The sequence below is a fragment of the Fusarium sambucinum genome, chromosome IV (assembly GCF_050947815.1).
Source record: "Fusarium sambucinum isolate potato_lamoka chromosome IV, whole genome shotgun sequence".
Classification (NCBI taxonomy): Eukaryota; Fungi; Ascomycota; class Sordariomycetes; order Hypocreales; family Nectriaceae; genus Fusarium; species Fusarium sambucinum.
The window spans coordinates 6,540,443-6,563,496 of NC_139291.1; the positions used below are offsets into that span (position 1 = coordinate 6,540,443).

A 23,054-nucleotide genomic window follows, 5' to 3' on the forward strand; every position below is an offset into this window, starting at 1 on the left:
TCGACATTGCGAAGATGTACGAAGCAGTTAAGGTATCTGCAATTACACAAGGGTCCAGCATTGTTGATGTGGAGTGATGAAAGAATAGGATGGATGGAAACGAGACGTGGATGTGGCACAACCAAAAATGACAGTGGCTGGGCTATTTGACTATATGAGAATGATTTTTGGAGGGTTCGTCACGCAGCTTCATGCCCAGGGAACGTTATGGATGGGCTAGAGCTACTGTGGGTGCTCGCGAGGGTATAGCTCAAACGCAGGGAACGGAGCTCTGTACCTGGAAAACAACAAAGCCTTGACTTCGCTTTGTTTTGTGATGGTCGTTTGATGCCTACATACATACCTAGTTAATTGATATTTGCCCAGCCTATCAGGACTCACAAGCATAATCTGCGGCTCTTGAGTAAGGCTAGCGGGTGCTTGTTCCGTGTGAGAGCCCAAGTTACGTCGTTCCTACTTCTCCCCCCACTCATCTCCATTCATCTTAACCTCACATCAACACACCAACGAATCGAATCGTCTGCAAAATGTCGGCCGAAGATGATTCCTCTGATCTCTCCTCTTTGTCTTCACTATCGCCCGCGCCTTCTGATATCGAGCTAGAGGAACCGGTCAAAGAGCCCGTTGCCAAGTCCAAAAAGGGTATTCAGAAATACTTCTCCAAGGTTAAAGAACAACCGCCTAAGGAGGCTTCGCCGCCGCCTCGAAAGCGATCACCTTCACCACCCCACGAATATGTGTTGGCGGACAACCCTGACATTGCAGTATGTATCCTGGATTGGTGATTTCATTTTCTTTGGTTTATCTACAAACGGTTGGCACGCGTGGCTGCCTTTGCGACGCGCCTTCATCGCGTCTTGAACGTTATGGCTGAACGCTAACAACTATAGTTCATTGTAATGTTCAGAAGCCGCTTCAGCGATGCATTCCCGAAATCACTTGCCCACTTCGGTCCCCAAGAAATCGAGCGCGATGTTGTCGAACCTATACCTGGGGATCGAGCCGAACATTTCCTCTGCGCGTTGCTGGGGTTACTATTGAATCGCAAACAAGACGTCAAGTGCGACAGAACCTTGATCAGCAAAGTGTAATATGCTAACGAATCTTTCGTCAGGCCTGGTCATTATGGTCGTGCTTTGGAAGATGCTATCAGCTCGCACAAGAACCAATGGGCGCCTGCCTGGAAGGACAAGAGCCCATTGTCTGGCGGCGCAACTTTCACGTCAATGGACCCTACACAACGAGTGCGTCATGCTAATTCCTGTTTTGTGCGCATTCGAAATGTTAATATTCCCATAGCTCACGCTCCTACGATACCTTGTCCTCTGGACACTTTCGTCGTCCGAAAGCGTCAAAGGTCTCATCAACCAATCCTACAAGCAGAACCGACACGAAGACGACATGAACCAGCCCCGGTCGATACAGCCATGGGGATCTGACGGCGACAAGCGTCGTTACTTTCTTATTGAAGGGCAGGACGACACAGCTTTCCGCGTCTATCGAGAAAGCAACCCTGCTGGGACGAATCGAACATGGTATAGCGTGGCTGGCACGATCGAGGAGCTTAGAGCTCTTGCTGAGAAATTGGAGACCAAAGATGGTGGACCAAAGGCTAAAAAATTAGCCCAGAAGATGTACACTGCCATTCCTCGATTTGAAGCTGGCGAAGAGGTTAGTTTGTTAGCACTCGGCTCTGACGATTGAGACGATCTCGCTCGGGTCGGCGTTTTGTGCATCGTGCTAACTCAGTCTTTAGAAGCGCAAGCGTCGTGATTATCGACAGATGCGCAAGGAACAGTTCAAACGGCCTGAGCCTGGATTCTCGCTATACGAAGGTCGTACTAGGGGCAAAAAGATGAAGTATACGTATTCTGACGATGAAGATGTCTTCACAACCGACTCGACCACTCGTCGATCTACTCGAAACACCGGAACTCATACTCCCGTCGAAACCGGCCCTCTCACTACCGCCAGCGGCCGACAGATCAAGGCGCCAACTCGCCTCAACCCCACGGCCGGAAGCAGTGCCCCTGGTAGTGTGCAAGGAGACACATCCGAGGTGGAGAAAGATACGTCTGTTGGCCCAACTGGACGACCTCGACGATCAGCGGCAGTGAACCACGGTACAAGTGGTTGGGCCGAACCCAGGAAGACTTCTCGACGTAACGCCAGTGACGATTCTGACGAAGAAAGTGAGGCCGAATTTGGGGATGATGAAGAAGACGTCGACGAACACGTATCTGGGGAATCAGAAAATGAGGATGAGCTAGACAAGGATGAAGTCATGGCGGATGATGACCTAGACGAGCAGAACCAAAGCTTGGTTGTGAAGCTTTCAGTCACACCACCCAAATTGCGGAACGTCCTCGAGTCCAACGCACAGGCTGGGAACAAACTACCAACGCCAAGCTCTGATAAAGCGGCGGAAGAGTCTCGACCTTCGGGGGAGACGGTTGAGATGGAGGATGCGCTGGCAGCTACTCCTAGCAAGGAATCTCAGCCTACAACCCAGCAGTCTCCCAACCCAGACCCCGATTTGGCTGAACACCAGAATTCGACACCGGGAACCATTCATGCGAAATCTTTGGCTTTTAGAGGGAGTCCAGAAAAGACGCAAACGTAGCCGGCGCCCCGGCCGCTCGGTGTTACCACAAACCACACGCAGGAGTTGGTTGTATAACGGACACTACTTTTTTCATTGGAGTTTTGGAACAAAGGAATCAAATGGCATAGAGTTATTGAAGCTAAAGGCTGGCATTATGGCGGAATAGAACTGAGGTATCAAAGGAAACAAGGCATTTGCGAGTTACTAGGACTTGCACCCTTTATTTAGGCAGTACTGCAGTATTGCCTGGTGGAGAAAAATATATCTACCGAGAACCATTATTGTTAGGAATGGATAAAATAATAGTTAGACCGAGCGACTATAGCCAAGGCATGCTCGTTTTTATACCAATTATAAACTCAACAAAACTGCATTTGCAGTGTACATGGCTTTTCTGTATGTGCCATCTGATATTCTCGATAGTTCTCAGGCACAAGTAATTGCCACATAGTTGGGCTTCGCTGACCGGTTCAATGTCCGTTTGTCATGGATATGATATATGTGAGTTTGTCTGGATGTCATTTCAATAACAATGACGGCCGAGGGCAAATAGCACATTTGTAGCTCGTTTTATAACTCAGTTTGACCTGATGTTTTGCATCTTTTAATTACTGAATTTTCATTTACTGTTTTCAGAGCAAGCAATTAATACGTAACAGGGATACTATATCCCACCGTATACGCGGCCTATTCATCTCAAACACAATCCTTTTCAAACCCTCTTCCTATGTGTAGGTATATGCCCTGTTTAATTATTAGCTGTCTCTCATGAACCATAAAAATACTCCATGACTTACAGTTGTTGACTCCCCACCACCAGCGTCTCACTCGCGCGCCTACTGTGTTGCCGTGTAGTTGAGCATTTCTGTTCCAGTGCTGCCAGCCGCAAAGGAACAAATTGTATGCTAGACCCTGGGTCAAGGGCATCAAGATCTGCAACGACTATTAGAGAAACCTGCATGAAGCGGGTTCGATTTGTATGTACCTGGTCCCTTGTCGTTATGAGTGCCACCTTCCACCATGTATCGGCCTTGGAGATACTTCGCAGATAGCTCTGCTCGAAGCGCAGGTCTGGTAGAGGAGGAAGGTTGGAGTGTCGTGGAGCGGGTCGGAGAACACTGTATGGAATATCTTCTTCTTCGTCATCGTCTTCATCGATACCGTCGTCGTGGTCGAGAGTCATGGGTTGTCTTCTATCAGCGGCTGTGGCCGGGTTGGTGTCTAGTTTGGCATCCGGGTTGTGCTCGATGCTTGCAGCCTGGATGGTGGCCGCAAGTTCAGTTGGCCCTGATTCCATCGTTGTGTGGGCGAGCTTTTGAAAACCCGGCCAAGGTAAAATAATTGAATTTTGGTAGAGCTCTACGTTCTCGAATTGCTGGTGGCTAATGATAATGATTGACGTCGCATGGCCGAGCTGCGAAAGGTTACTGCCAGGCGGTAGACTAGCGTGTGGAGGTGGTGGAGAAGGCCTGATTGGCATAAAGAGTTGTAAGGCGACACGAAAGACTGACCAAGTACGGATAAATAACGGATGTCGTCTACAAGCCGCAGTAATTCTATATTGACAGAGACCTTGGGTGTTAGAAAATTGTCCACTGAGCATAAGAGACAAAATAGTAGGTCAGTTTATGCTACTTACGTCAGATCTTAGGCTGTTTATTTCTGCACTCTATAGTTCCTAGTTAGAGGTTAACTTTCCCGTTACACACTGCTCAGAAAGTGAGTAAACTATTCGTCGACTGGAACTGATATTCTTTGTTCCAATTCTGGCCCCCAATATCGATTCAGGAACCATCAAGCCAATCGACGTTAAAAATGAACCAACGTGCTTCTCCAGATCGGCTGCAGAATGACATACATCATTGTATTGAGTCGCAGTAGCTGCCTGTCAGCATTTGTCTCTGGCGTAAAACAAGGATAGGGCCAATATGCCTCGAGATGATCGGCGACGTCAATCCACTAGATCTCCATCGCGTTAACTTTATTCTCGACACGAAAATTGAAATGAATCTCTGTTTGTTCCATTGATCGTATAATGCCACCAATATGAGCTTTTGTAACAGCGCCCAGCGATGCAGCAATCTAGCCGAAAATGTGCACGACCCTGATATGAATGGAATTGGGGTGAGAGCTATTAGCGCTTCTTTAATGCCATTATACAAGCTCACATGTTAATCACAGGTCATATTGTCCTTCGTCATCACGGCGGCCATATCGGTGTTTGTAGCCATAATGGCCGTGGTGAAGCGTGGAATACCCAAGCAACAATACATGCGTGTCGATGAGAAAGTTCTCTACTGGATTGGTGTCAGGAAACCAGCCAGCGATGCACCCAGCAATCTAGGATACCAGTCCCTTCTCCTCGCGCTGAGCGATCAGATGTTGGCTGTTGGTCTGTGTTATCTCATCGCCATGTATGTTCAGGTCTGCAAGGTCTCGTTGTACTCTTTTCATATCGGTGCCCAGCTGGGATATTTATCATCCAGTGTTCATTTATGCACCCTTCTGGTTCTCAAGTCATATTTCAAAAAACATCCCAAGCAAGCCATCTTGAGGGGTGCGATAATGATATTGTTCATGGGACTTCTAGTGGCGACCCTCATCCTTGACCTCACTACACTGCTCGAGCCAAGTAAAAGATTATTTGTTTGCGGACTGCACCATCCTATATCTCCTCGCCTGGGGATACCGGCGCTCAGGTCCTTTGGAATAGCTGTTCTAATGGTATTTGTCTACTGGAATGCGTTCCGGTCAATCAAATTGGACACTTCGCTTAGTTACAGTGTCGAGAACAGAGCATTCAAGAACATAATACTGGGGTGGATATATCAGGGCCATCAAGGACAGGCAGATCTTCAGACCTACCTCGAGCGTAGGAAAGACAAGATTCAACGTAACAATCGAAGGAATGTCGCGATATTAGAACACCAAGCCAAGTTTTGGAAAGCCTTCAGCATCGTTGTACCCTCAGTCGCCGGGGAAATATTTGGCTCAGTTCTATCCGAGCTCATCATTGCCATTTGTTCGTTCTGTGTGGCCATATACACGTTGGTCAATGGTCTCTTTTATAGAAATGTCGACACCAAAGAGCTTTTTACTGTGAGCTTTGGCCAGATTATGCCCATGCTCCTGCTAATTGTCATCGCCTTGACTGCTGTCGAGGTTGGCAGTAAGTTCTGTACATGAAATTGCTTGACTGACTGCTAACTATGGTAGCTATCAAGAACTTCCGGGCAATAGAGATCGAAACTGAGATAAAGAAACATCCTGCATCGGTACATGTTCTTCCATCAATCGAGGGCTCTGCTGCCTCGTCCAGCCGAGCCATGTCCCAGGGGACACAAAGGAATCTGACAAACATTGCAGAAGGGGGTCCGCCGAAGACCTACGGAAACTCTTTGATGCCCATGGCCTCAGCATCGTATAGTCAGCCAGACCTTTCAAGCAATGCCGGCTTCGGGTCAAGGGTCGATTCAATGACCAGGTGGATGACCCCACGAAGGACAAATACACTTGACATCGAAGAAGGCAAAACAGTACGTCCCCCCTCCTCACCTAGCCTCGATCACAGGGTAATTTGACCGACTTTCTCCAGTTTCTTTTCCCTTCTCAAGAGTCAACGGCAGATGTTCTTGACGTAGCTCTCACGAATGCTAAAGCGGTCACATATACTGCCATCTGTGCCATCCTTTTCTTTGCCGCTGGGTTTATTGTGCTGGTCTTTTTCTTCTATGAGTTTGCTGTGCCAGCTGCGGCTGGTCTAGTGTTCATTAGCTTTATCATCGACCTCTTCTGGTCAATACGAGGGGTCAATGAGGTAAAGCGAGAGCGAATTGAGAGGGAAACACGAATGTGAATTAGATACATGGATGTATGTATAGTGCCATAGATACTGTTAGCTATAGGCTTGACCTAGAAGGTGTTGAAACTTGGATATTTATCTCCTTTTGATCTCGGGATGCCTGGACTATGTAAGTGACTGAAATGCAACCAAAATATTCTATGTTGGAACAACCACTGTACAGCACCCTTACTTGCCAAGTTGCCATGGTCAACTCTGAGATAAATGATATCCATGCTACTTGCCACCTAACTTAAAGCTTAAGAGCGAGGGAAAGAGTCTGTAGAACCACCAAATGCTACTTGTCACCTGGCAGCTGTGACGTTGTTTTTATGGTAAGGCATCAACTAAGTGCATGCCCCACTCAAGAGAGCATGCCCGGAAATGTCCATGCAAACCCCCTTTACAGGATCTGGAGTCAACAGGTCGGGCCCGAAGGCGAAAAAATCAGTACCTACGGCCTTAGGCTATGTATCCACTAAATATGGCCTAACATTTCCATCAGTCACTATAGCATTGCGCGTTTTATGCTGGGCTGAAGGTTAATAGGTGCCTGAAAGTCCAGTGACCTGGCAACCTGGGTTCCTGAGGAACTTAGGTTCCGTCCAGTGTCCGGCTAGTACCCATGAATCAGACCCGCCACGGGTGCCTTGGATGGATGTGACCCAGCTAGGTCATCGCTCATTGTGCGAAAAAAATCTGGCACTAACATCCAACTTTTGGGATCTTCAGGCTCCAGAGTCCCGACTTAATAGTTCAACTACTCCCAAGTTTGCGAGGAGAATCCCTTAGCAAAGACAAAAAATCACTCGTAAGGTCTGAGCCAAGTCCTAACCGCCAAAATGAGTGACCCTCAGGCGAACGAAGCCGAGAAGAACGTAAGTCGAGTCGAGTCCAATGCCCCTCTTCTTTATTTCTTGTGTGGTGTTTGCCCCGCGATCGAGAAATTAAAGACTCTGTCATCATCCTCCGAAATAATAAACAATAGCGACAATATCTGACAACGTCTACAATAGATTGAGATCTGGAAGGTCAAGAAGCTCATCAAGCGTCTTGAAGCCGCCAGAGGAAATGGAACCTCAATGATTTCCCTCATTATTCGTAAGTCGTCCGATCCTTTCGCCGCGATCTCGAAACAACGCACTAACTTGTGTGCCCTTTAGCTCCCAAGGATCAAGTCTCTCGAGCTGCCAAGATGTTGGCTGAAGAATACGTACGATCTCTTCACTTCAACAAAATGTCGCTGTAGCGGCGCTAACATGCCCTAGGGTACCGCCTCCAACATCAAGTCTCGAGTCAACCGACAGTCCGTCCTGTCCGCTATTACTTCGACCCAGCAGCGTCTTAAGCTATACAACAAGGTCCCCCCGAACGGCCTTGTCGTCTACTGTGGTGAAATCTTGACCCAGGAAGGAAAGGAGCGAAAGGTCAACATCGATTTTGAGCCCTTCAAGCCCATCAACACCTCCCTTTACCTGTGCGACAACAAGTTCCACACTGAGGCCTTGGCTGAGCTGCTCGAGTCCGATCAAAAGTTCGGTTTCATCATCATGGATGGTAACGGTGCCCTGTTCGGAACCCTGAGCGGAAACACCCGTGAAGTTGTCCACAAGTTCTCTGTCGATCTTCCCAAGAAGCACGGTCGTGGTGGTCAGTCCGCTCTCCGTTTCGCCCGTCTGCGAGATGAAAAGCGTCACAACTACGTCCGAAAGGTTGCCGAGTTGGCCGTCCAGAACTTTATTACCGCCGACAAGGTCAACGTCGCTGGTCTTATTCTTGCTGGTTCCGCCGATTTCAAGAGCGACCTTAACGCCTCCGACCTGTTTGACAACCGTCTTGCGACAAAGGTTATCAAGGTTGTCGATGTTTCCTACGGTGGTGAGAACGGTTTCAACCAGGCTATTGAGCTGTCTTCCGAGACTCTTGGTAACGTCAAGTTCATCCAGGAGAAGAAGCTCATTGGAAAGTACTTTGAGGAAATTAGCCAGGATACCGGCAAGGTCTGCTACAGTATCGAGGATACCCTCAAGGCCCTTGAACTGGGTGCTGTGGAGGTTCTTATCGTCTTTGAGAACCTTGAGATCACCCGCTGGGTTCTCAAGGACAGCAACGGCACCGAGACCATCCTCCACACCACCAAACAGCAAGAGCAGAGCAGCCGAGAAAAGTTCCTCGACAAGGAGACTGGCCAGGAGATGGAGATTGTTGCTCAGGAGTCCTTCTTGGAATGGATTGCTGAACACTACAAGGACTTTGGTACCACCCTTGAGTTCGTCTCTGATCGTTCCACCGAGGGCAACCAGTTCGTCAAGGGCTTCGGTGGTATCGGCGGTCTTCTCCGATACAAGGTCAACTTTGAGCAGCTTGCTGAAGTGAGCGACGACGACGACTACTACGACGGTGAGTGGACAATGCCATGACTGAAACAAACCTTTTGAGTCTAACAGAAGATCAGATTGACCAGCAGATCCCCTCGTGACCAGCGAGGGATCGACTCAAGTTCATCTGTCCACGTACAACAGCAGTGCCATGCGCCCTGAGGCGCAGAGGTCGACCGATGCCGCGCCGATGTCAATCGCCCAACAGTGTTTGGTGGAGAGGGACAGTCTCTCGCCTCTCCATTCTTCCCACCCGGCATCGCGACCCAGTCCGCTTCGCACAATGATGACGGCTTGAGTTATGATCGACGGGAATAGAGGTACACAGAGCCCTCCAATTCCTGCACCTCAAGAAACCAGAATGTCAGGTCTAACGGCTGGTAGACCCAACCATTAAAATTGAAGGATAGCGGCGGCACGGCGACTGGAGGATTGTGAAGGCCAGCATGGGCAAGTCAACGCCCGGCCTGAATATCGTTAGTATTTGAGGAGAATCGGTGTGGGATGGCTGCAAGGCTTCTTATATAGTCATGAGCAGGCACGACATGTCGAGTCAACAAAATACAAGTCGCTTGCATGGCCACTTGAAATGCAAACGTGATGTGATCAATTCTCTTGTGTACATAGTCGTAACCATTGACATTCCGTTTGGTAAAGACCATGTTCAGGGGAACCAATATCTCATAAAATTGAGGCTAGCTAGGTTGTCTTTCGCACCGGGACCGCGTATTCTATCCAGACCCGTTTCCGGTGTTTCTGACCTTACTGTAGTAGGCGCTGTGTGGGGGTTCATAGATGGGCGCAGCATGACAAGGGTGCGCTACGTCAACGCAACTTCAGGTCCCTGACCTGGACTGTTCGTACCGAGCGTAATGACCTATCAACGGTCACCTCTATCTCGTCAACATCATTCCAACTCATCTTCTCACCGTCATATAATTCTCCTTTTTCTGCGCCATAAAAGACTGCAGCTCAGTATCAACTGAAGCTGTTGTCCGGCGCTCGAACATAATTATTTCTTATAATGCCCGAATCACAACCTGACTCCCCGCCAGCAGCGGCCAACCAGGCTGGCCGCGCTATCCCCGTCGGCCTCAACGAGGCAGCTCTCGACTCTCCGACCTTTCGAGTAACCGCTGCCAACTTTGGCGATCAAGTCGATGCTATCGAAAAATGGCTAAACGGGTACGCCCAGTCCACCTCGAAGCTCCTGCACGATATCCTCGCCCTTGAAGAGACCATCAATACCTTCCTCGTAAAGACGATGCCCTCGGTGTCTGACGGCGTTGTTGACAATGATTATACGTTTCTGGCCTTGAAAAGGGTGGGCGATGGCTGGCGCGAGTATTGGATACAGATGATAAGCACAATGAAGAAGATGGATGGTACAGTCGTCGACCCTATCCGGCAGTTTATTGTTGGCGACCTCAGGAACTTCAAGGAGTGCAGGAGGGCTATGGACCAGGCGCAGCGAACCTTTGACTCAACACTCGCTCGATACGTCAGCCAGTCGAAGACAAAAGAGCCGTCAGCATTGCGCGAGGATGCATTTGCCGTTTTCGAGACACGAAAAGCGTACCTCAAAGCATCGATGGATTACTGTCAGCTTGCACCTCAACTACGCTTTAGCATGGACAAGTTATTGGTTAAGATCTGTAGCGAACGATGGAGCCAGCTGAGGCGCACAAGAGAAGCTGCTGGCGACACCAGCCGCTGGAATCAGGAGATGGAGCGTATCCAGGGTTGGTCAAATGAGATGGGAGCGTCGGAAATGGTATTCAGACGGGAGTTACAATCTGCCCGAAGAGAAATCGGAGAGAACGCCCTCACGGGATTTAAGCCGTCTCGTGAGATTGAGGATTACAGTACTTCGACCGTCCCCTTTCTCGGTAGTCGTGGTCCTATTACCGTGCGCCTTGAGGAGGGTGCTTCTGTTGTGTCCGAGAAGCAAGGGTGGCTGTTCCTCCGAGTGCTCCAAGGCAAGCCAGCGAGACACACCTGGATCAGGAGGTGGTACTATTGCCGTGATGGCATCTTTGGCTGGTTAATACCTGGACCTCTGGGAGTTCTTCAGGGCGATGAAATCGGCGTTCTGCTTTGTAACGCAAAGCCAGCTGTTGCCGAGGACAGACGCTTCTGTTTTGAGGTCAAAACAAAGAGCCAAACCATCCTACTTCAAGCTGAAACGCAAGGCGAACTTACGGAGTGGCTGGAGGTATTCGAGGTCACAAAGAAGCGCGCTTTCGAGACCACCATGAACAGAAACAGCGCTTCTCTGCCCGGGTCTGTTGATCCTGCATTTTCGATCTCTCCCCCAAGCATTCCTGAGTTCTCAGCAAAGGCCCTGGATGCACAGATCGGTATTTACGACGAGTCAACTCCCAACATTGATCGCACGAGCACACTACCTGTACCTGGACCCGACGGCAATCTCAGCACACGACAGAGCTTTGATGTTAACGGCAGCCTTTCTCGTCGTACCATAACTTCTTTGAGTCGAGATCTTGCAAGAGAAGAGGGTGAAAGCGGCCGTGAGCATGCTGCCAGAATCATCCAAAAGCTCGACCTCCACCGCAAAGCTACCTTTGGCAATCAAGGCCCTGACGGAATGCAGGGAGGTTCGGCTTCTAATACCGGACTGGCAAGCATGATGGCTACTAGCCATACACTCCCGCCAGGATTTCCAGGTCCAATCGCAAGTACATCGAATTTCAGACAGACGCCCAGCATGCTGCCGTCAGTTGACACCCAAACTGGCAGTTTGGCCCCGGCAACTCTAGCCAAGCCTCCCTCCATGACTGGGCTTAGTCGCATCGCGGTTCTGACAGCAGGAGATCGCCATCCTGTGGGTAACAATAGGAAGCTTCCCGCGTGTGTAGTTGCAAACTATTGGGGAAGCAGTCTCTGGGGTTCCATGAATGCACCTCCTCAGCCTGTGCTCCCTCGACTTGACGAAGACGACCCTATAGGGGTCGTCGTGCCTGGAAGCACAGTCGGCCAAGGCGTGCAACGAAAGGATGCAGGCGAATACTTCCCAAGAAACTATCCTCCCGAACTACGAGCTCAGCACGCCCAATTTAGACTATTGTTCCCGGATGCACCTTTGGAGGAGAAGCTGGTACTTGTCTTCAGAGCTGCATGGACTGGGTCTCCAGAGCGAGGTCCTGGTAAACCAGACATGGCCGGCGACGGCCGTGTATATGTCACGCCCGACAACATGTACTTCTATGGACAACAAATTGGACTTGTCACTGCCTATAGTATCAGCCTTGATATTATTAGTGAAGTGACGGCAGCTCCAGGAAGGGATTGTGACTTCATCTTCTTACATCTCAATGAGAACGCGAACGAAACAGGTTATACCAGAATCACCATCAAGGTATTCTTGGATGATCTGGGTCTTCTTCACACTCGTCTCAACCTCCTAATTGATGACATTCAGGCTGAGGAGCCCATGGACGTCGAAGCTATTATCACCACATTGGTTAATCTCGAAATGGAGGAGTATGATCGGCCAAGTCCAAGCGTTGAAAGTTGGGAAGAGGTATCAGCAAATACACCAATGGATGATGGAACCGTAGCAGGCCGCCCGGTTGCTCGTCGTATGGAGTTCGGTCCTCTATCGCGGCCTTCAAGATCGCAAGCGCGACATAATCACAAACTGCACCTACCAGTTCGTCCTGTCATTTATGAACCGGAAGGCATGAAGGAAATGGCCGCCGAGCGACACTTTGAAATCAGCGCCAAGTCATGTTTCCACGTTTTGTTTGGTGACAAGAGTTTCGTGTTCCCGAAGCTGTACTTTGAGCGACGAGCCCAACAGATCGCCCAAGGACCGTGGGTGCTGGTAGATCAGGGCAGAATGAGGCGTGACTTCCAGTTCAAGGTTGATTACAAGGATGTTCTGGGTCGGTCAAAGACGGCGGACGTTAACGACTATCAGATTATCGATGTTTTCAGTGATCATGTTACGTACGTGGTGACACACGTCAAGACGGCCTGGCATCTACCTCACTCAAGCTGGTTCAAGGTTGTGACAAAGATTGTCATCACCCATGTGGCTAAATCCAAGTGCAAGCTGGCTATCTACATCAAAACAGATTGGTCGAAGAACCCAGCTCTATCCAAGAACCTGATTGACCGTCAGGCAATCCACGACGCTGCTAGTGATGCCGAGGAATTGGCTGAAGTTGCCACAGATCAGATTCGAAAGCTTGGGACGCGAAGTCGAACAAACCGAGCGATCCAGGTTTATGGACAGATTGGGCAGCAGACCGAGGTGGTAGTCTTTTCACCCGCTTCAACAGTCTCAGCAAAGAAACAGGCGATCAAGCCCCGGACTCTTACGACCATGGTTTTTGAAACAATTCGATCTTTCGGAGAAAGTGCAGTCTCGTCAGTCATCATGTGGGCTATCGCGGCCCTGCGCAACTTATTCAACTTGATCACCGCCCAATGGATCATTCTGGCGCTGCTTGCATTCAGCACACTCACCAATTTGTTACTGACCTCAAGTGAGACGTCAGTGTGGTGGAAAGAGAGGAGAGCGGTAGGGTTCATGCACAACGTCGGTATCCGGCCCAATACCATGATGAGCAAAGCTATCTACTTTGCCGATCTGCATGAGGCGTCTGGGAACAACCAAGCTCTATCCTTCCCTGAAAACAGCACATGCTTCTCAACGTTCAAAGACCTGCTGGACACGACAGACATGGATACACCATGGGAAGATGCCGGAGCCAGCTTGGCTTCGCATACAAGCCGTGCTACAGCCCGCCGACTTCGACGAACAAGGCAACGCCTAGGAACATATAGACATGATCTACTGGTTGCTATGAGGGTAGTCAACAGTATTGAACGAGAAATGCTTCAATCGGAGTGGGAGAATTGGCTGGTCGATGAAAAACTCCTCTGCGAAGAACTGGACACTATGCTCCAGCAACAAGGTGAGACAAAGGGACAAAAGAAAGGATCCGAAAGTGGTAAGGGATCTAAGGGGTCGCAGAAGGTCACGGAGCCTATATCAGCTGAGAGACGGCAAGTCCTTGCGGAATGGCGTGATAGTTACTGTGGAAGCTGTAAGCAGGACTATCAAGTAGCGATGAAGGGGCGCAAACTGTCTGTTTTGTAATCGCACCACATATGAGTAGCAGAGTAATATTACTTCGTACTGTACACACAGATATTCGAGAGGTGAATAGAACTCTCTCCCTCCCACCTTTACATACCTAGATAACAAATTCCATCTGTCATCAAATTCTGGAGTGTTCTAAAAGTTGCTTATTCATTGAACCTGCAGTGTAAATATGCATAATTCATCCCGTCTTTTTTGTTCGCATCTGACACCTGGAGAAGATGATCCGGGGGTGTCTGGGGGCTTGCAGCCTCTAGCTTAGTAGTCTATATCCGAGAATTCCGAATGAAGCAACAGTGGCGGGTCGTTCGGCGGGCACTAAGTTATAGTGGTAGCGTAGGGCTTGGACCACTGAAGGTTTGGGGCTCGGGTGACGTCAATGAGCGGGAATGACGGCAGTCGATCACGACGGATCGAGTCCAATTAAGTGAGAGGCCTTCTTGGTTTCTTCCTTTATTCGGATTAATTCTCTTGGCCATATCTCATCTTAGCCTACTTCTGACGTCTTCATCTTGAACTGAAACGAAGCCCTGCTTCCTTGTTTTAATCCCAACTATTCTATAACTAATCTACGATACTCTATTCTTCTTTCAGCACGAAAGCACGTTACCATTCTCAACTCTTACACCGCCATACAATACATCCACACCATATCTCCAACCATGGGGGGTACTCACCATGAACCTCTTGGGGCCATGGGTCCTGTCGAATGGGAACAGGTGCCCCAGGATGATCTCGACGAATTTCTCGCCGATATCTTTTCCGAGACACAGACCGTCGTAGAATCTATTCCAGGCCCAGCACCAAAGGAAACCTCAACCACCGGAGGGCGCGCACGCTCAAAGACGGAATCGGCGGCTTCAGCTCCAGAGATCAAGCGAGCTCTGACACTACGACAGACGGCCGAGGCTATCAGCCAGGCGCAAAATCTACAAAAGGAGTGGAAGGAGACCAAAGTCAATGCCAAAGATAATCCTCTCGGAATCAACGTTTACAAGCTTGGTGCCAAAGATGGACGCGGCGCATGGTTCGCTCGAAGAAGTGTCCATGAGGGACTCTCGTTTGATGACTGGAAGAAGGGCCTTTCAGTAGAATTTTCGGAGACGATGAAGGTTCAAGGCGCTCCTGGCAGTGGCAACATTCGTGGTATTGGTGCCGACAAGCGGGTTGAGGAGAAGACCATCGGTGACCATGGCCACCTGCAAGGTAAATCAAGTCATACGACCATATACAAATACTTCGGTAACTAACACCCAGTAGTCTTTCAGCTATCTGCCCAATTCCCTGGCCCGACCGCCCCACGAGACTTTGTAACCCTACTTTTGACTTCCGAGACCTCCGTGAGCCCTGGTCAGGGATCCCGCCCTCTTCGCCAGTATATGATAGTATCAAAACCGTGCGAGCACCCAGAATGCCCTCCTCGCCAAGGTATCATCCGTGGTTACTATGAATCAGTTGAGGTTATTCGTGAAGTTCCTGTCGACAACTTTACATCCAGGAGATCTCTGTCGTCGGCTGATTTGCTTGAACAAGACAAGAACAATATACCGAACCAAAAGCCCGGTACCGAGGGACACGGTCTGAAACCTCTTAACGAACCTGCTACTGCTGTTGAATGGCTCATGGTCACTCGAAGTGATCCTGGCGGCAGTGTCCCGCGCTTCCTTATCGAGAAGGGAACGCCACCAGGAATCGTTGGTGACGCTGGCAAGTTCCTTAAGTGGGTAACTTCGAAAGCAGCTCACGGGTTTGAAGAGCCCGAAGAGACTTCTGCAACTCCGGAGACAGCTGAGAGTACTGAAGCGTCTGCGTCAGAAAAGCGGCAGCCTTCAACTACACCAGCCACTACAACTAACATCGAAGCAAGCAAAGTCGAGACTATCACTTTGCAGAACCAAGACGACCCATTCCCTGGCAGCAATGGTCTTTATGGAGTTCTAGCTGGTGCCATAGGTGCTGCCAGCTCTTATATCCCTACAAGCCTACTGAAGACGTGGGGAACCGGGTCGGACTTGACGTCCTCGGATACTAATGGCTCGGACATTCACGCCATTGCTGAAGAGCACCATGAGGTTAATAGCGATACATCCTCCATCCGAAGCTTTGCGTCTGCGCTGGAAAGGAGTGTGACCGCTGAGGGCAAGGCAAACGGAAGTGTAGTTGAGTCGCACTCTGAAACTTCACACTCCAACCCACAACAGTCGCTGGCCGACAAAGAGCTTAAGAAGCTTGAGCAGAAGAAGAAGAAGCTCGATGAGAAGCTGGCCCGACTTGAGGAGCGTCGGCAAAGCAAGCTTGTGGGCGATAAGGAGAAGGATGCTGCTACGCTGGCCAAGCTCCGTGAGAAGCATGAAAGGGAGGTAGCCAAGCAGGAGGAAAAGTATAAACGCGAAATGCGCAAGCTTGAGGAGAAACGTGAACGAGACCAACGCAAGGCTGAAGAGCGACGACGCAAAGCGGCTGAGCAGGAGGAAAAGAACAACCTGTCTCTTGAGCTTGAGCGCGTGCGTGCAGAGAGAGACGTTGCCCATCGTCAGATTGAGCTCCTTGAGGGCCAAGTTGGAGAGTTGCAGGCACAAAACACAATGCTTGTTCGCAAGTTGGGTAAGAATGGTTTGCTGGACAGGATTGATTCTCCATCGCCATCTATCAAAAGCCTACAACGAGCCAGTACGGAAGCTTGAGATGGTACCTTGATGTTAGTCCTGCTGAATAGAGAGGGAAGAAAGGGGGGTTGGTGATGGACGACCATTACTATTCACATGCGGCACACGCATAACTATTTTACTGCAAGGCGTTGAGGAGCACTTATTTAGATAAAACACAAATGGCATCAAATCATTCCTTTTCTTCGTTGTTACTTCGTTTACTCTCTATGCTTTTGTGCTGTTCTCAAGTGGTTGCAATAACAGGCCTGACATATGTCCCTGTTCATTATGTAGAGCGCTGCTTGACTTGTTGATGCTCTCACAAAACTCGGCATTGGCGTGGTGTCGCATCAAGGCAGCAGATGCACGGATTACCCGTGACAAGATTGCAAAGACCTCTGGCTTCGATCCGTACCCGAGAGGTCCATCTACTTGGCTTGCCAGGTTCTGTGTTGCTTCTAGGCCTGCGCTTGTCCATGTTGTAAGTGCTTCGAGTGTAGAATCGCTCGAGTCCCATTCAAGGCTTTCATAAACAGAAATCCATCTCTGTGTCTCTCTAACCTCGTCAACAAAGAGGTTCTGTTCTTCAATGACAAAAAGAGAGTCGTCAAACTTCATCGCCTCTTGCAGCTGATCCTTGGCAGGGATGGCATTTAACTCAGGGCCTGGGTATCGGGTGTCGCCCATAATACGGCTCACAATTATCTGGCGGAACACTGGGTTGTCGCCGTAGCGCTGTGCAAGCCATGAGAGGAGACGGTTAGCAGCTTCGATGGGGACGAGAGCTTGTCCCAGAATGCTCTTGACAGCTGCAGTACCAGCGTCACGGATTTCATCGTCATCGTCGTTAAGAGAATCGTAGAGGGCGAGGATGGCAGGAAGATGTTCTTCGCCAGCCCACGATTCCTCCATTCCAATGCTGTTAAAGAATGAACAAAGCGATTCGACAGTAGCTAGGCGTGTATCGAAGTCCTTTAGAATATTAGCCATCGAGTACTTAAATTCAGGTGCAATTTTTTCTTACCTTGTCATCCATACCAGCGTCGGCGACCATATGACCCCAGTTCTTGATTCCTTCTGCAGAGATGGCCTTTGTCTTGCTCAGTATGGCTGTGGTGCAGCCACTAATTCTGACAATGGCATTTGCGAGTGCCGGGTTCAGGAGGCTCAAGGGCAGGCTATCCCAGATCTGTGAAAGCAAGTCCGCTGAGACCAAACCGAAGTTTCTGCTCTTGATGACTTGATCAAGAATTTCGGTAAGGTTTTGTAAAGCAATGACACGGGGTTCTGCAGGTCCAATCTTGATACACACATCACGGTAGAGGTTGAAAAACTGGTTAACTTCTTGCTCCGAAAGGCGAGAGGTGTTCCAGAGCTTGGGGATAGTCTCAAGACCGGCGACTATAGTATTTACACCCATAGTCTTGCTGAGGAGTAAGGAGTTCAGGTCCTCGACCTGACCACTACCTTCGGCAATAGAGTGCACCTCATGGATCACACGCTGTGCTCTGAGTAAAGCGCCTTCACGCTTGTTGAAGACTGGGAACTCGAACTGGAGACGTTCAACAGCACCGGGCCGAGGAAGATCCCGTACCAAATTCACGACTTCGAGGTAGGCGGCAGGAATCTCAGGGGAGTCAAGGGTCTGGATCTCACGCCAGTACTCTATAAGGAATCCAGACAGCTTAGGTGTATCCTCTGTTCTTTTTGTTAGTACCAGAATCTGATTTGCATTGTAATGTATCTTACGCTGTAGTTGTTCGGGCATAACCTCGCTCAATCGGTCGATAGTGTACTTGAGTGCCAGAAGGACACCGTGGACATGGTTCTGGACGTTTCCGATTTGAGAACGAACGGAAGCGGCGGCCAAACTAGTGATAGCATCAAGCCAGTGGGCATGTAGAAGACACGAGCAGAGAGTTCGAGCCGCAATCTCACGAACGTGCCACACAGGGCTGGCCAAGTACTTCGCAATATGAACCTGGAGCTCTTCGCGGAGGACTTCGGGTGGACCAGCTCTTCGAATGATGTCAAGTGCTGGGAAGACTGATTCTGCTGCTGCTGAACTCGCGGCAATAGAAGCCATCATCTGGTGGCCCGACTTGAGAAGGTGAAGTAAAGTCGTGGGTAAAGATGGATAGCGGTGGTAAGCGATGCGGTTGGCCTTTCCATCCCAGCCTGCCTCCATGGTAGCCTTGCTCTGGTGAGAGCCAAAAAGACAATCAATGAGACTTCGAAGAAGAATCAGGCCACAGTTTCGAATTGCCCAGAGCTCAGACTTGAGACCATTCGCTGCCAGCTCCAGACATTGCGGTAGGAACTTCTCAGACTTGTTTCCAATGGATGTCAAGAAGGAGCTCTTGAAAATTTCCTTCAAACAGTTGTAGGCATGGACCTGAGGTAGGTTTGAGCCATCTGTCTCTGTAACACGGGCTTCTTGACTGGCGATTGCCATAAGCTCTGACATGACTTGTTCGAACGAGGGTTTAGCAGCGTTGGCGGAGAGAACGCCTGTCATCATGGCAGGGATACCAGCAGAGCGTCGAGTCGTTGACACTTGAGCATTGATCGCTTCTAGCGTACCCTTTTACGAGTTAGTTTCTCTACCGTTCAAAATTGACACGCTCCATTTGTGAAGGAAAATAGAGTGTCGAGGATACTTGACTCACAGAGTACCATTTCTCGAGCAGAGTTGTGCCGCTTGCAGCACCATCTTCTCCCTGGTTCAAATGCTTAACCAGCTGGCAACATGTTGAGAATGTTAGGGCAACGGTAGTGAAGGCACCTCGATGCCTAAGAGTGGCGAGTTGGGTGAAGGTCAAATTTCCTATTCTCTCATAAGTCTCTCTCGATGGGCAAATTCTGCCTTGACGAGATCGCTGCTTGGTAGAGAGAACCAAAATTCTCATAAGATTGCTGCCGTATGTTAGTCAATCGAGTATATTAAGAACACTTGACAACTGACCTTGCTTCATGGACTGATCGGAAGCTATAGCTCAGCACGTCCTTTGTATCAAGGCCGTCAACCTCCTCCAGCTCCTGGGGAAGATGGCCCTCGGGCGAGTCGTCACAGAGAATGTCACGAACAGCCACCCAAACACGTTCACAACAGGTGACGAGAGTATCCTGGAGAGCCTGTACAGACTGCAACTCACTCTCGGAGAATTGAAGCTCTGAAACTACCTGCCACATGTAGCACAGAGATGCAAAGTCTCCATGGAGCGGCGCGTCTAGAACTGCTCTGCCGAGGTCTTTCTCAGCTACTGCTAGCCGGTCCTCGAGGCCACCTATTAACTTTGAAAGAAGAGCAACGCGCTGATCCTCCTTCTCAGAGAATCGGTAAAGTAGTTGAGATGCTCTAGCAACACCGTCCGAATGATCAGCTCGAGCAGTCTTGCGGGCAAGCTCTTCAGATCGCTTCAGCAATTCGGTAAGCTCTTCGGCAGGATTCATCTTGCCCTGTTGGGCCATAAGATGGAAGTTCCTGTAGCGGCTATCCGAGAAGATCCACTTCATTACAGTAGCTGCATGGCTTCGGATGTCATCAAAGGGGTCCATGATCAGGTCAGATAACGCTCGTAACCACGAACTACCAAACTGATCGAAGAAGAGTGTCTGATCATCCGCAGTCTCCCATGTCTTTGACTTTTCTCCCTCCATTCGAAGAATGAAGGTCATTGCCTTGAGCGAAGCGCTGTGTCGTTGATAAGACGCTGTTGGTGTTAACTCGCTACACAAGAAGCCCATATACCAGGAGAGGAACTTCTCGTGGTATTCCAGGCAGTGGATCAGCTGAGCTTCTGGGAGCGAAATCAAATTGGTTCGATACAGAATATGTTGAGACTCTTGCGCTTGTCCTGGCTGCTCCTTTTGCTTGCGAGCAGCTGCTCTTGGGATACTCTTCTTAAGCACGAATATAGCACCACGAACTCTCTTGAACATATCTCTTACCTTGCCAGCCACTTCGTTTCGGAACTTTGCATCCGAATCAGCAAAGTATGTCGCCAGATGCTTTCTGAGCAGAGAGAGAGCTGTCGATGAATATGGGCGTGTTGTTGATGGCGAACTCATTAGTAGTGACAGAGCCAGTGAGCGAACTTCGTGCGATGGGTGAGCCAGAACACTTTCAAGCACCTTTTCATCAAGAACAATGGAAGAGTCGCTGTCTGCAGACTTGTCGTCACCCAGTGCAGGCTCTTCCACCAGGCCAACCTTCTTTCCAATCTCAAGAGCAGCCAGTTGCAACAAAGCTGGGAGGTTGAGATCTATCTCGTCACCTGCAGAGACTGCTTCATTTTCGTTCATTCTCTTCAAAAAGCCCAAGGCTTCTGCCTTGTCGGCCTTGAAAAGGGGTAAGAAAATATAGTTCTTTACAGACTCCAGAATTGAGGGTTCCTCATTGACGGCCTCGAGAAGCCATTTGTGCCATTTCTCGATGCTTAGCTGAACTTGTGTCTCTTGTTGGTCTTGGCTTCGTAGACCGCGATATAAGCTGACAATAAATCTTCCCGCCGTAGGGCAGACAAAGTGAAGGGTCATCCAATGGAATAATTCGAAAATGAATGGCTTCCACGCATCCAAAGGATCATTCGAGTTGTTCTTTGGTTGGAGAGTGGCATAGCTGGAACGTATCTCATCCAGGGTAACAATGTCCTTGGTAAGGAGATGATCCAATGCCTTGATAGCAGACTTGGCCAGAGGCTTAGATGACTTTCCGGTTACGATCGATACCAGGTTATCCAAGATGGCTGCTTTGGTCGTTTGGCCTGCTTTTTCATCCGGGTTTCTCCTGATAAGTTGAGGAAGCAAATCGAGAACAAGCTTCATGGAACGATGGTTATCCGACTCATTCCACTCAACATAAAAGTTGAAGAGATTGATAGTGACATCTCTAGAATACGCCCAAAGTCTCAGGCTCTGGGACTGCGACTTTGACGACTGTTCGACAAAACCACAGAGTTTCACACATGAGTTGCCTGAAGATCCTCTAGGCTGAGCAGCGCCTTCAAGGAGTTTTGTGAAAATTGACTGAGCCCAACTACAGATGATTTTTCTTAGAATATTTACATCAAAATGGTCTTGGAAGAATTGCGCACCTTGCCTGGTCTTCACTTGGTTGTTCCTCGACCCATTTTGAGATATGATTCGAGTTGGCGATTAAGTCGTCAACTTGTTGGGAGGTATCTTTCATTTTGGTGGTTGAACTTGAACCTGCAGTTGTTACAGAGCGTTTGGTGCAGCACCTAGTGATTCCAATGCTTGAACAAACAAGCGAGATCCCCGGAAATTTGATCAAGCCCAGATTCTCTCAGATTACCTTTCGCCTGATCAAGTCGTCGCAAAAGCTTGACTTCAACAAAGTGCCGGTTTAGTTCTGATCACGTGAGATATCCCGTGAGATATCCCTGTGAGATTTTTCGATGGTCGCCCCACCGAACCGAAGGACCCACCCCACTCACGCATTTTTTCCTAAATCCAAAAAATTGCCCGCTAAATTCTTGATTCCCTCAACCCACGTCCTGATCACCATTAGATTATACGCCAATCTATTGGGAGACTGCCAAAATGTCGAAAATCACAGTCGGTACGACACACTCAGCCATCGAATACCTTTATTCCTAGCGGATTGCTAACTGCGATGCAGCTAATGTCCGGACCCAGGTCGGAGAGCTCCTTGAGTACTCCAATGAGACCAAGAAGCGAAACTTCCTCGAGACCGTCGAGCTTCAGATCGGCCTGAAGAACTACGACCCCCAGAGGTAACTCGAAACGCAACGAATATACCTTCTTCGATGGCTAATATCTCTTCAGAGACAAGCGTTTCTCCGGCTCCATCCGTCTCCCCTCCATTCCTCGCCCCAACATGTCCATCTGCATTCTCGGTGACCAGCACGATATCGATCGTGCCAAGCACGGGTAAGGAACCATTGAAAAACATGTTTCAAAGAAAAGCATTCTGACAAGTCTTAATAGTGGTGTTGACGCCATGTCTGCTGATGACTTGAAGAAGCTCAACAAGAACAAGAAGCTCATCAAGAAGCTCGCTCGCAAGTACGATGCTTTCGTCGCTTCCGAGGCTCTGATCAAGCAGATCCCTCGTCTCTTGGGTCCTGGTCTGTCCAAGGCCGGAAAGTTCCCTACCCCCGTCTCTCACGCCGATGATCTCACTGGACGTATCAACGAGGTCAAGAGCACCATCAAGTTCCAGCTCAAGAAGGTTCTCTGCATGGGTGTCGCCGTCGGCAACGTCGAGATGACCCAGGAGCAGCTTGTTGGTAACATCATGTTGGCCATCAACTACCTTGTCTCTCTTCTCAAGAAGGGCTGGCAGAACGTTGGAAGCCTTACCATCAAGGCTTCCATGTCTCCCCCCAAGCGCCTGTACTAAGCGTGTTTCTTTGGCCTTGGCCTGAGATGGTTCGGCAATTGAGTTCGCTGAAATGTGGAC

General features: G+C 49.4%; 8 protein-coding genes across 8 annotated transcripts; 6 read left to right on the forward strand and 2 right to left on the reverse strand.

Annotated features, from left to right (window-relative positions):
* Positions 1-527: 527 nt before the first annotated feature.
* Positions 528-2,623, forward strand: FSST1_002139 (WHIM1 domain-containing protein; the record flags this gene model as incomplete). Its single annotated transcript, XM_083228099.1, has 5 exons — positions 528-764; positions 891-1,060; positions 1,115-1,244; positions 1,300-1,671; positions 1,757-2,623. The coding sequence occupies 5 exons, from the start codon at positions 528-530 to the stop codon at positions 2,621-2,623; spliced, it is 1,776 nt and encodes a 591-aa protein (XP_083092321.1).
* A 694-nt stretch (positions 2,624-3,317) lies between these two features.
* Positions 3,318-3,902, reverse strand: FSST1_002140 (DUF1770 domain-containing protein; the record flags this gene model as incomplete). Its single annotated transcript, XM_083228100.1, has 3 exons — positions 3,318-3,349; positions 3,403-3,538; positions 3,591-3,902. 3 exons carry the CDS (start codon positions 3,900-3,902, stop codon positions 3,318-3,320), a joined length of 480 nt encoding a protein of 159 aa, XP_083092322.1.
* Positions 3,903-4,837: 935 nt separating this feature from the next.
* Positions 4,838-6,461, forward strand: FSST1_002141 (uncharacterized protein; the record flags this gene model as incomplete). The annotated part of the gene is made up of 3 exons (XM_083228101.1): positions 4,838-5,774; positions 5,822-6,141; positions 6,201-6,461. The coding sequence occupies 3 exons, from the start codon at positions 4,838-4,840 to the stop codon at positions 6,459-6,461; spliced, it is 1,518 nt and encodes a 505-aa protein (XP_083092323.1).
* Positions 6,462-7,288: 827 nt separating this feature from the next.
* Positions 7,289-8,925, forward strand: FSST1_002142 (translation termination factor eRF1; the record flags this gene model as incomplete). Its single annotated transcript, XM_083228102.1, has 5 exons — positions 7,289-7,324; positions 7,463-7,547; positions 7,610-7,659; positions 7,715-8,846; positions 8,894-8,925. The coding sequence occupies 5 exons, from the start codon at positions 7,289-7,291 to the stop codon at positions 8,923-8,925; spliced, it is 1,335 nt and encodes a 444-aa protein (XP_083092324.1).
* A 923-nt stretch (positions 8,926-9,848) lies between these two features.
* FSST1_002143 (uncharacterized protein) lies at positions 9,849-13,955 on the forward strand (the record flags this gene model as incomplete). The annotated part of the gene is made up of 1 exon (XM_083228103.1): positions 9,849-13,955. One exon carries the CDS (start codon positions 9,849-9,851, stop codon positions 13,953-13,955), a length of 4,107 nt encoding a protein of 1,368 aa, XP_083092325.1.
* A 665-nt stretch (positions 13,956-14,620) lies between these two features.
* On the forward strand, positions 14,621-16,642 carry FSST1_002144 (SRPBCC family protein; the record flags this gene model as incomplete). The annotated part of the gene is made up of 2 exons (XM_083228104.1): positions 14,621-15,164; positions 15,219-16,642. 2 exons carry the CDS (start codon positions 14,621-14,623, stop codon positions 16,640-16,642), a joined length of 1,968 nt encoding a protein of 655 aa, XP_083092326.1.
* A 189-nt stretch (positions 16,643-16,831) lies between these two features.
* Positions 16,832-21,797, reverse strand: FSST1_002145 (tRNA methylation protein TRM732 domain-containing protein; the record flags this gene model as incomplete). Its single annotated transcript, XM_083228105.1, has 6 exons — positions 16,832-17,578; positions 17,631-18,304; positions 18,356-19,190; positions 19,276-19,522; positions 19,572-21,644; positions 21,703-21,797. 6 exons carry the CDS (start codon positions 21,795-21,797, stop codon positions 16,832-16,834), a joined length of 4,671 nt encoding a protein of 1,556 aa, XP_083092327.1.
* A 374-nt stretch (positions 21,798-22,171) lies between these two features.
* On the forward strand, positions 22,172-22,994 carry FSST1_002146 (60S ribosomal protein uL1; the record flags this gene model as incomplete). Its single annotated transcript, XM_083228106.1, has 4 exons — positions 22,172-22,190; positions 22,251-22,365; positions 22,418-22,522; positions 22,580-22,994. 4 exons carry the CDS (start codon positions 22,172-22,174, stop codon positions 22,992-22,994), a joined length of 654 nt encoding a protein of 217 aa, XP_083092328.1.
* Positions 22,995-23,054: the final 60 nt, after the last annotated feature.